Source organism: Hipposideros armiger, unplaced genomic scaffold (genome assembly GCF_001890085.2).
Source record: "Hipposideros armiger isolate ML-2016 unplaced genomic scaffold, ASM189008v1 scaffold_590, whole genome shotgun sequence".
Classification (NCBI taxonomy): Eukaryota; Metazoa; Chordata; class Mammalia; order Chiroptera; family Hipposideridae; genus Hipposideros; species Hipposideros armiger.
In genome coordinates, this window is record NW_017731940.1 from 48,827 (window position 1) to 60,928 (window position 12,102).

A 12,102-nucleotide genomic window follows, 5' to 3' on the forward strand; every position below is an offset into this window, starting at 1 on the left:
AATAAAGAGCAGGATATCAAGAGAGTATAGTCATGTCAAAGCATTAAATATAATATAAATGCCAGACTAGGGGACTCAGGCTGAAAAGGGAATACAAAGCAGCAAAGGGAGTACTAACTACTCTAGGAGAGTTCAAAGTCTATGAGATGGAAATTTTCCAGAAAATGCAAATAAATTTTAGGCTTGCTTAAGTTGAGATGTAGTGGAGGGAAGCAAGCAAAGAAATTGGGAGGCTCGAACATTGCAAAGATTGTTGGTTGCAATGTCAGAGTTTCCCAGGGTGGTGTCAGAAGTTATGTCCTAGAAAGATAAAACAGGGAAACCTCCTGAGAAGCAGGATGGGCGAGGTGACCTCGTGAGGAAGAGGGGACCAGGAAGACTAGAACCAGTGTAAAATTCAACAAGCAAGTTCAACAGATCATCTGGAATGTGGTAGGTAATTAATCTGATTTGCAAATGTCATCAGATATTTGGGAACACAAGTCCTTCTTGTTCTCATGATCCACAACCAGAAACCACAAGTACAGAACCTCCAGGCCTGTCCCTGCCTGCTGGCGCATGAAACATCAGAGGAGGTAGTTGAAGAGAGAGATCAAACTACGAAACAGCCATTAGATGCCCCTGGCTGCAGCAACTTTGCTCAAGGCTAGCTGTGTCCTCAGACTGACTACAGCAAGCTCACATTTTGTAGCAGCTTTATTCAGGTAACATCTCTTCTCCTCTATCCTTAGGCCAAGTCAGTAACGGGGTCTCTTTGGCTTTCTTCTCTGTCAGTAGGTTTCCCTGTGTGTTTGTTTTCCTCCAGCACCCTCCTTTTGAATCCTCTGCATATCAAATTAGGGAAAATTTCATTGATAGTAAGGTTGTCCCTCATTTCTCTCCATGTCCACCAGCTGCACTTTGGAGGAGAGACAGAATGGATAGAGTATGGCATGAGGAAGTTGATGAAAGGACTTGGAAAGTATCTTCTCTCTGGGCCTTAATATTTCCATCCTTATAAAAAAAAGAGTTTGGCTAACAAAATTGGAAATTTAAAATAGTTACACTCTTTACTTATAGTAATATCAGTTTATCCTATAAAGCTTGTACTTTTTCTGAGGCTCACATTTCTGAGATGTTGAAGCTAGAATTTAAACTCAGATATATACACACATATATGTACACATCTATATATGAGTACCTATATGAGTCATAAATTTTATAAAAATCATAAAAATTATATCTAGATCTAGCTATAGATATACATATTCTTGCAACAGGGGAGGTATACATAAACTTTATCACCCAGGACCAACAATTCCATTTTCAATCCATTTTTCTTGTATTTGAACACATGTAACTGGCCTGGAAGAAGGAACTTAGGTAGGAAAAGGGGGACTTTAGTGTGGCAGAAACTCATCCATCCCAGGGAATCAAATGACTTGCATTATAGGGTGACATGTTCCTGATTGTGCAGGACAGTCCTGAGTTCACACCTGTGGTTTTGAAATTCTTAGAAATTCTTAGAGTCCATGTACACTAATATGAATGGCCCAGTTTAGATGATCTATTGTGGGGTGAACCTACTGGTAACATGCCTGAGGAATTACAGCCATGAGCCTAATTCTTCTTTTAAACCAGGACTGATGGCAGAAAAAAAGAAAGAAAAAAAGGTTATTTTAACTGTTTTCTTTCCTTCTTTTGAGTAGGAGGGCCCTCTCAAGACTGAATCCCATGCCATTGTGAGACGACCATGGCCAAGTTTATGGAAATGGCACCACCTCAGGATTGTGGGTTCTCTCATGTTTGCAAAGCCAGATGTGCAACACATTAGGAATAAAATATCTTGGGCATTTTCACAGGTCTCCCCAAAGCAGGACATTAGATGAGATCAAATGGCTGCCTTTCCCCACATGACCATATTTTTCCTGGTATCCTGCACATTGACACATGTTTTTTCAGGTAAGCAACTTGGGAGGGAAACATCTGATCGTCTTATAGTTGTAGGGAAGAAAAAGAATAATTTGTGGCTAGATAGGAAATGTTTTGCTGAAACATTTTGGGCTGGATAATGCAAATTGGTATCAATTGGGCATCACAGTTGGAAAAGGGAGTTACTATGGAAAATCCTCCAATATCTGAAAACTAAGTAACATACTTCTACATAATGCCTGGGTCAAGAAAAATCAAAAGAACAGTTCAAAATCATTTTGAACATGAAGAAAACAAAACAAAATGAACAAAAGTTTAGGTTCAAATAGGAGCCATTGCCTCCACATCCTTTTCCTTTCAATGCAATGCCACCCTCGCCCTGCATGTAACCAGTTTCATTCGTCTCTGTATCTTTCCTGTGTTTCTTTTTGCTCAAATAAACATATACATGCACATTTTGTTATCCTTCTAAAAGATAGCATGCTATAGATACCTGTTGAGTTGGTTTTTGTTTTGTTCATTTGTTCCTTTTTGTTTTATATCCTACTCATGTGTGAAATTATAGGTTCTTGTCCTTTTCTGTCTGAGCTTTTTCACTTAGCATAATACTCTCATTTGAAAATATGTATTCTAGGATATTTTAAATACTATCTAACAGTGAAAGATAAGGAAGAGCAGAGCTACAGTAGGTCTTTTCTTCTTTCATTCTCCCACAGCCAGCTGGTCATTCTCTATCCCCAAGGCAACACCTGCACCCCTCACACAAAACAGTCTCACTAGAGCCAAGGAACTCCCAAGTTTCCCCCTCATCATTCACTGTCATCTTTAGTTTGGCCTCTTAGTAGGAACTGGCCTAATACTTTGTTTACTATGTCATATTTAATTTTTAAAACAATCTTCTAAATGCATACATTTATCCCAATTGTAGCAGAGAGGAAACTAAAGCCAACAAAAGCCAAGTAACTTAATGAAAATAACATGGGTGGCAACTTATGCAAACGACCCCAAACAGTTTTTACCCTTTCCTCAACGACACAGCAAATTTATAAATGAAGTCAGGACTGACTGCGAAAATGAAAGGAAGAATAAATAAATAGATGAAGTATTTACCAGCCACAAATTCTGTTGTGTACTTTTGTGCAAATGAGTTATTAAATTGCATTTCTTTATTCAGTTAGTAACTTTAGTGGGTGAAATCATATTCCATGGAAAACTATTTATTTTAACCTATTGCGTCTGTCCTTTATTTGCAGACATTTTCAAAGATCATGACCTCACTAAATGGCCTAAGGTAAATTTAAATTTCTCAGTTCTGAATTCTGATTTTAATCTGATCACTCTCCTGACATGAGAGACCTAAAACATAGTGGTAAGGTAGAATGGAATGTTTCTATGGGACTGTCGGCACATATGTTAACCTCTTCAGATTTAGATTTACTCCCAGGTAACACAGGCATGAAAATAGTGAAATATACCTCGTGAGCATTAAATGAAATAACACCTGTCACTTGCTCAAGGTTACAAGGTTAAAAAGCAGTATATATAGGAGTGATATCAGAAACACGGCAGTGCGAGGGTTCCCCTTGACCTCTCCCCTCAAAGTTACAAGTTGAACAGCTACAATTCAACAAGGGATTCCCTGTGCAACACACAAACGTGTCTGGTAGATCCACACATCGAAACATTTGAAGGTGGGCCTATCGGGGCAAACAGAAGAGAGGGAAGGGAGAAGAGCAGAGATGGGTGCTGTGGACACAGCCTGGGACTCACAGCCAGTCCAGGAGATGGGGAGGATTTGGGCTGCAGGTGCTTTCTGTGGGCCTGAGCATTCCTGCCTGAGTGATCAGCATAAACTACAGCTGAACTCAGTGACTGGGGCAGAGACCAAATGCAGAAGTGCAAAGCTGTGTTCTAGCAGCTGCCATCGCCAGGTAGAAAACAAAGCCAAGGAGTCTGGCATCTACTAACAGAACCACAGGTAGAAACAGACAAAAGCACACTTATAGGAGGGACCCTAAATACCCCCATTGACAGCTATGGATAGATCATCCAAACAGAAAACCAATAAGGACTTATCAGCCTTAAATGACACTTTAGGCCAGCAGTTCTCAACCTGTGGGTTGCGACCCCCTTGGGGGTCGAACGACCCTTTCACAGGGGTCACCTAAGACCATCGGAAAACAAAAAGATACTTACATTACGATTCATAACAGTAGCAAAAGTACAGTTATAGAGTAGCAACAAAAATAATTTTATGGTTGGGCGTCACTACAACATGAGGAACTGTATTAAGGGGTCGCGGCATTAGGAAGGTTGAGAACTGCTGCATTAGGCCAAGTGGACATAATCAACATTTATAGAGCCTTTCAGCCCAGATTATACACTCTTCTTTAGAGCACATGAAACATTCTCAAGGACAGACCATATGTTGGGACAATAAACTTAAGATTGAAATCATATCAAGCATATTCTCTGACCACAGTGCTTTGAAATTGGAAATCAAATATGTGGAGATTAAATATGTTACTAAAGAACAACTGGTTCAAAGAAGAAATAAAGGGAGAGATCAAAAGATACATAGAAACAAATGAGAATGAAAATGCTACATGTCAAAACCTTTGGGATGCAGCCAATAGAGTAATAAGAGGGACGTTTATATCATTACAAGCCTATCTCAAGAAACAAGAAAAATCCCCAATAAACAACCTAATGTCTTAAAAACCTAGAAAAAGAACAAATGAAACCCAAAGTCAGCAGAAGGAAGGAGATAATAAAAATTAGAGCAGAATTAAATGAAATAGAGAACAAAAAAATAATAGAAAAAAATTAATGCAAGAAAGAGCTGGTTCTTTGAAAAGAGTAATAAACTTGACAAACCTCTGGCTAGACTCATTAAGGAAAAAAGAGAAAAGACACAAATAAAATGAGAAACGAAAAAGGAGAAGTTATGACAGGCACCACAGAAATACAAAGAATCATATAAGAATGCTATGAAAGACTATATGCCGCCAAATTCAATAACCTAGAAGAAATAGACAAGTTCTTAGAAATATATAACCTTCCTAGACTGAAGCATGAAGAACTGGAAACAACTGAAGTGTTCTTCAATAGATGATTGGATAAAGAAGATGTAGAACATATATACAATGGAATGGTACTCAGCCACAAGAAAGGATGAAATACTGCCATTTGTGACAACATGGATGGATCTTGAGAGTACCATGCTAAGCAAAGTAAGTCAGACAGAAAAAAGTCGAGAACCATATTAATTTCTCTCATATGTGGGATATAAAACTGAAGCAACAAACAAGACAAATAAAAACTCATAGACACAGACACCAGTTTAGTAGATACTGAAGGGCATGGGGGAGGGTAGGAGGTAGAAGAGGGTAAAGGGGGTCAAATACATGGCGACGGAAGAATTAACTTTGAGTGGTCAACACACAATGTAATAATATATGGATGATGTATTACAGAATTATATACGTGAGACCTATATAATTTTATTAACCAATGTCACCCTCAATAAATTCAATAAAAAGTAAAGTAAATGTAATACCTCAGAGAGGGCAAGTAAGTTTTTTTTTTAAAAAAAGTAATATATACAGGATTGATCCCCATTCTTAATACAAACTCCCACTCTTAACAACCGCATCTGAGCCACTGTCCTCTGGAAGTTCACAAACACATGAATATGTCTGCTAACATACTTCTTATAATGACTTTCTGACATTGGGACTCCAAGTTTAAATGAAAACTTTGCATTTGGGGTTTAAGCTTAGACATTATAATGCCTATGACTTTAAGAAATGATGGGATGGATGAAGACAACTGCAATCAGAAAAAAAAAAAACTTGCCTGACCAAAGCCTAGAGCAAAGGAAATCTTTGAAAAGGATCATTTGACTAGTTATATTTGACTTAATTGTGGGGCAGAAGTGGCAGAACAGGAATAAATGAGGGGGAATGTATCAATTGTTATCTATATGATACTTTATAATATTTGCAGCCTCCATGTAAAATGTACCACCCAGTGTATCCCAATTACGAGGCAAGATGTCCGAATATAACTGCACCTGTTTGTGCTGAAAATGGCCACACTTACCAGAATGAGTGTTTCTTTTGTGTTGATGAGTGGTAAGTTCAAAGTAAAATATCATTGTTTTTTTCTCTGTATTTCTTCAGAGAAATTTCAAATAATCTTAGCCAAGGAACTAAATTTACTGATGCATGGGATTTCCTTTTTAATAGCCTCTATTATTCACAAAATATTTTGGACAGACTACATATAAAGTGGTGCCTTTTAAAAAAATGTAGTGAACATTCAAAGTTGACTCATTAAAAAAAGAAAGAAAAAGGGCCGGCTGAGCGGCTCAGTTGGTTAAGAGCAACAGCAGTTCGAGTCCTGGCCCCTAAGCTGAGCTGCTGCTGAGCTGCCAACAGGTGGCAGGATGGCTCATATAAAAAAAAGAAAGAAAGAAAGAAAGAAAGAAAATGTTACATGCTATTTTGGTTGAATTGTGTAGAGATATTAGTAGATAGTCTGTATTCAAGCAATGAGTAAAAATCCAATTTTTAAAATCATTCAAATTTCCTGTAACAATTCACATTGACATACCTATGAATAACACCCATCAATGTTAGGTATAAATAAATTATAGATATAGATATAGACACAGGTGTGTCTATATATATATGAGTAAAAAAGTGGTTATGTGGTAAAAATTGAGAGTTGACTTTTAATAATTTTTTGACTTTTAAGTAAATTCAATATGAAATTTAGATTTTAAAATGAGTAATATTCCTTGTAATGTATTTTAACTCCATTACAAATTATTTTTACAAATCATCTTGTGTCTGGTCAATAACTCTTCCATGACCTATGAGATCCCCAAGACTACCATCAGGTTTGATAATTTGCTAGGGGGAGTCACAGAACTCAGAAAAGCTGTTACCCTCATGGTAGTGGTTTTCTATAATGAAAGGATACAGATTAAAGTCAGCAAAGGCAGAAAGCTCACACGGTGCAGCCCGGGAGAAAACAGGCACAAACAAGCTTTCAGTTGTTTTTCTCCCAGTGCGTTCACACAGGCAATGCTTAGTTTTTCCAGCTGTGAAGCGTGACAACAGGTATGAAGTACTGCCCACCTGGGAAGCTAATAAAAAAAGCCTTGGTGTCCGAGCAATTTGTTGGGGACCAGTCACCCAGTCATGCAGCACTGGCAATGACTAACCATTACTTAGTCTCCAGACACCCCCCTCCCACCACAAAAAAAAAAAAAAAAGAGAGAGAGAGAAACATCAAACTGATACAGAGTGACTCAGGACCACAGGTGAAAAAACAGGCATTCATTTGAGCATAAACTACCTGCCGTGGCCTTTGACCCTGGGTTACAAAGACACTCTTACCAGGCAGGCTACTCCAAGGGTTTCTAGGCTGTTTCCCCAGAGATGATTAGAGCATCCCCAGTCTGCTGAGTTAACTTTTCACGCACATCTTCCTTTGAGAAGAATCTGCATGTGCTTTCACATCATATTCCCAGCCCATGAGGAAACAGGAATAGCAGAGTAAGGAGCATAGACTGTGGCCTATGAGCATGCAAAGCTAGTGAAGATTTGAGCAGAGTGTGTGAAATCAGTGAATTACTATGTATTGCGGTACTTCTATGGCTATCTTATCTTGGTAGAAAAATCTGACATTGCTATGTTGAATGGAAAGGTATCCAACGGGAACGAACAGGTTAGGGGATGAAAGATCCTCTGCCGAAACTCTTCACAACACACTTTTTTGAATAATCAAGACCTATGGAGCAGGAATGAGCAAGCTGTGGTGGTGATAAACAGGAGTGGAAAAGAAGTGGGTGTAAAGGGGGTTGTAAAAGCAGCTCCCTTTCTTAGGATGTCATTTGGAAGATAAGGGAATGTGAAATAAGGCCCACTCACTTTCCTTGTAATAATAATCTTTTTTTTTTCTCTTTAGGGAATTCGGTAGATCTCACATTAAATTTTTCAAATATGGAAAGTGTGAATAACGGGTAACAGAGTCCTACACTCATTATTTTCACTACTTAATGCTGAAAATCATTTCTTTTGGCATGTGAAGATGTATAAGAAAAAACACATTTCTATGCAGCACCCAAATTTGCAACAAAATCGAAAACCAAGGGATTAAACTAATGGAGAACCAAATATCGCATTTATTATGAATAAACATCCTAATAAAAGAGTCAGTAGATATTCATCTCTTTGTGCTGATTGTTTCAAGTCAGCTTTCATTTTGCTTGGGTCTAAGGTATGTTGTCAAGGAGGCTTACCTGACACTCCCTTGAATTAAATTTCAGGCTTATCTGCAAGGTCAAACCCTGCCCCACCAATCCCACTGAGCAAAAGAGAAAATACCCTCCCCCCCACACACACACACACAAACACACATAGGCTGTTTGAGGCTTTTTACCTCATATTCATGAATGAAGCCCACCTTCATTAGACGAGGAGAATATCCGATACATGCTAACAGAAGGAGGGAGAAGGAGAGCCAAGAGGTTTTTATTGGGGGGAGGAGGGGAAGGGGACAGCCATGTTTTGGAGGGAACCAGGGGAGTTGACATCATCTGACTCCCTAGTTCCAGCATAATCCCCATTCCACCCCGTCGTTACTATTATACTGGTCAATAAATCCCTTTTGTGGTTATTGTTGCTTAATCTGGCTTATAATCAATCACCTATAACTGAACGATCTTGACGGATACAGGGAAATGACGTCACTATGACATTTGAGTCTGGGGAGATGAAAAGTGAAAAACAGCTCTTGGCCTCTGGCGTCTGTGTGCTGTGTATCATGACCTTTTTTTGCCACTAGATGTCAGCCTCACTTTTCTATCTTAGTCTGACTAGTTCTTTATTTAACGAGACGGTCCAGAGGAGGGCGCACTACTACTTTTCCCATCACCTTTCCAGCTAATACACAGTCTACCTCTGCTGGCAACAGGGGCCCTCCTCTCTTTACAGCTGCCGCCTTCCCTGGTTTTGTACATGGTTTCGTATATAGGCCTAGGCCTACCCTATTTTAATAAACCTGGGCACCTGTGTTCTGTGTTAATTCTCCAGGAGATTCTAATGCACGTCTGCATTTGACAGCCATTCTCTAGACTGAGTCCCCCATTCCTGCATATCCTCAACAGCTGGTGGAATGGAAAGAGCAGGTATTGTGGTCACTAAGAAAGTGACATCGGTGAGATACCACCTCACCCCGGTCAGAATGGCTATCATCAATAAATCAACAAACAGCCAGTGCTGGCGAGGCTGTGGAGAAAAGGGAACCCTGCTGCACTGTTGGTGGAACTGAAGATTGGTGCAGCCATTATGGAAATCAGTATGGGGGTACCTTAAAAAACTGGAAATGGATACCGTATGACCCAGCAATTCCACTCTTGGGTATTTATCCAGAAAAACCCAAGACGCTAATTCGAAAAAATATATGCACCCTTATGTTTATTGCAGTGCTATTTACAATAGCCAAGACTTGGAAACAACCAAAATGCCCATCGGTAAATGACTGGATTAAGAAACTGTGGTACATTTATACAATGGAGTATTACTCAGCTGTAAAGAAGAATGAAATCGTACCATTTACAACTCTATGGATGGACCTAGAGGCTATTATGTTAAGTGAAATAAGTCAGTCGGAGAAAGACAAATACCATATCATCTCACTTATATGTGGAATCTAAAAAACTGAATGAACGAGCAAATTAAACAGAAATAGTCTCAGAGGTATAAAGGAAAAACTGATGGTTGCTAGTTGGGAGAGGGTGGGGATGAGAAAGAAGGGGAAGGGATTAGACACCATAAATAGGTAACTACAATATTGCCACAGGGACATGAAAGACAGTTCGGGGGATATAATTAATAATGTAAATATTTTATAGGGTGTCAGATGGTCACATGTTTTGTTAGGGAGACTACTTCATGGATGGGGTAGAGGCTTGATCACTGCACTGTACACCAGAAGCTGATGTTGTATAATATTGTATGACAACTATAATTGAATATATATATATAGTCACGGGATGTGGAGTATAGTGTGGGAGTGGAGTCAATGGAATTGTAATAGATATGTATGATATGGTCGGGGGGGGACGGCAGATGGGGGAAAGGGGGTTGTCACTTTGAGGGGTAAAAAGTACAACTATTGCACTTTGTTGTAAACCTGAAACTAATGAAAAAATTAAAAAATAAAAAATTAATTTGTTAATTAATTTAAAAAAAAAGACAAAAAGTGACATCGGGGAAGGTAACTTCTCCCTGGGCTAACTTGTTTTGTCTCTACAATGAGAATTTTAACTTTGATAATAAAAGGTATATAACTTATATAATTAGCATTTTATTATACATTTAACATTACTATGTACACTGCTGTATCTTTGTCACTGTATCAAACATGACTAAGCCCAAAACGCATTGGCTGAGAGCCTAATTCAGGTAGTCCTAGGATTTCTGAGTTGGAGTCAGGAGTCAGACCATCCAAACAATCTCTGACTTGTTCCATAATATTGCTAATGGGCTGGCAACTACCAGGGTTTCCCACTGATGGAAACTGACTGCATGATGAAACCTGAGCACTGCTGTGGAGGTCTGAGTGTAAGGAAGCCTGCTTACCTTGCATCCAAACCTACATTCATGATGCTTTCAATAACCAGAGCCTTCCATACCAAAACAGAAGTTTACGCTCTCTCCCAATTAACAGTAGAAGATGAATTTTCTGTCTTCTACTCAGTACATACTCAAATCTCATTTCTCCAGGAAAAATGAACAAAAACAGAAACAAAAAAAAATTCCATTCATTTCAGTCATTTCTCAAGTCTTGTTTTTATTATTTCTTTCTCTCTGGTCTGGACATGCTACATTTAGGTAGTTCTCATCTTAAAGTATGTAGACATAAATTTAATTAAGCCTTTTGATAAACTGATAAATCTTCCTTTTTTTTAAGATTTTTTTTTTAATTGGGGAATTGGGGGAAGGGGAGAAGACAAGTTGCTCTCCTTTTGTTCTTCAGTCTAGTTGTGGAGGACATTGCTTCACTGGCCCAAGTTGGCACCATCATTGCGCTCTTCCCGGGTGAGGCACATCAGTCACCAGCTTCTGGACGGCTGCTCACTGCGGCTGCTGGCCGCTCACGCTGGCTGCTGGCTACACACGGTAGCCCATGGCAACCCACTGCAGCAGGGGCTGCAGCCTATCCCGTCGCCAGCAACTCATGGCAGCCCAGCTCCAGGTTGAGCTGTTGTTCAGCATCTTAGCTGTGGAGGGCAGTGTCACTGGCCCTCATATGTGGGATCCGAACCGGGGCCCTCTGGTGTCCCAAGCCAGCTCTTAACCAATGTGCCACTCGGCCGGCCCTAAATCTTCCTTTTATAGATTATGTTTAGACACTACTAGAATTGGTGGATTCCTTGCATTGACGCAGTGGTGGTGGCAGCCAGGAAGAAGTAGGTAGAGGTTCTGTCTGCTCCAATGGGTACATTTACCTTGTGGCCTTCACCACTGAAGGGAATTCTGCAAAGGGACCCTTGCTTTCAACAGAGTGATTTCAACTTAAAGATGATTCTGAGTCATTTGGGGAAAAAAATGTGGCGGAGAATGTGTTAAACATTTCACAGTTTCCTCTTCTTCTTGAAGTTAAAGTCAATCTAAAGTGGTTGAATTCTTTTAAGTTCCAGTGAGAAAAGCTTTATTTCTTGTTAAATTCACTGGTGTAAAACAGATTGTTTCCCCCAAATGCTGGATGAATCCTGTCTTACTCTACCTTGTGGCTAACGATGTGGAATTTTAGGACTCTTGGTTCACTTAGTAATCATTTGTTGAGCAGTTCCTACTCTGTGCTGGGCACTGGTATAAGCAAGCAAGCTATACAGGCAAGATCCCGTTGTGGAACGTGCATTCTAATGCTGAGAGGTGAATAATATACAAATCAAGGAATGGACAAGGGCAGGTAAGTAATGAATGCTGTGATGATAAGGAATAAAACAAGATCGTATAATAACAAGTGAGACACACAATGGGAGTTCAACAGCTAGACACTTAATGAATGTTTGAGACCGTGAAGTCCTAGACACACACACACACACTGAAATCACCATAAGGAAAGCTTGTCATAGACAATAATGCAAAGAGAGAAACATGGAGAAAAGGC

The 12,102-nt window shown here is 39.4% G+C and overlaps 1 protein-coding gene across 1 annotated transcript; it reads left to right on the forward strand.

Moving 5' to 3' along the window:
* Window positions 1-1,874: 1,874 nt before the first annotated feature.
* On the forward strand, window positions 1,875-7,942 carry SPINK13 (serine peptidase inhibitor Kazal type 13). Its single transcript, XM_019624412.1, has 4 exons — window positions 1,875-1,941; window positions 3,165-3,202; window positions 5,920-6,047; window positions 7,891-7,942. The coding sequence occupies exons 1-4, from the start codon at window positions 1,875-1,877 to the stop codon at window positions 7,940-7,942; spliced, it is 285 nt and encodes a 94-aa protein (XP_019479957.1).
* The last annotated feature ends 4,160 nt before the right edge of the window (window positions 7,943-12,102 follow it).

Coding starts and splice junctions, on each gene's coding strand:
- SPINK13 (XM_019624412.1), top strand. CDS start 1,875: ATGGCTGCCTTTCCCCACATGACCATATTTTTCCTGGTATCCTGCACA. Junction 1,942..3,164: donor ATTGACACATGTTTTTTCAG/GTAAGCAACTTG, acceptor CTTTATTTGCAG/ACATTTTCAAAGATCATGAC. Junction 3,203..5,919: donor ACCTCACTAAATGGCCTAAG/GTAAATTTAAAT, acceptor TAATATTTGCAG/CCTCCATGTAAAATGTACCA.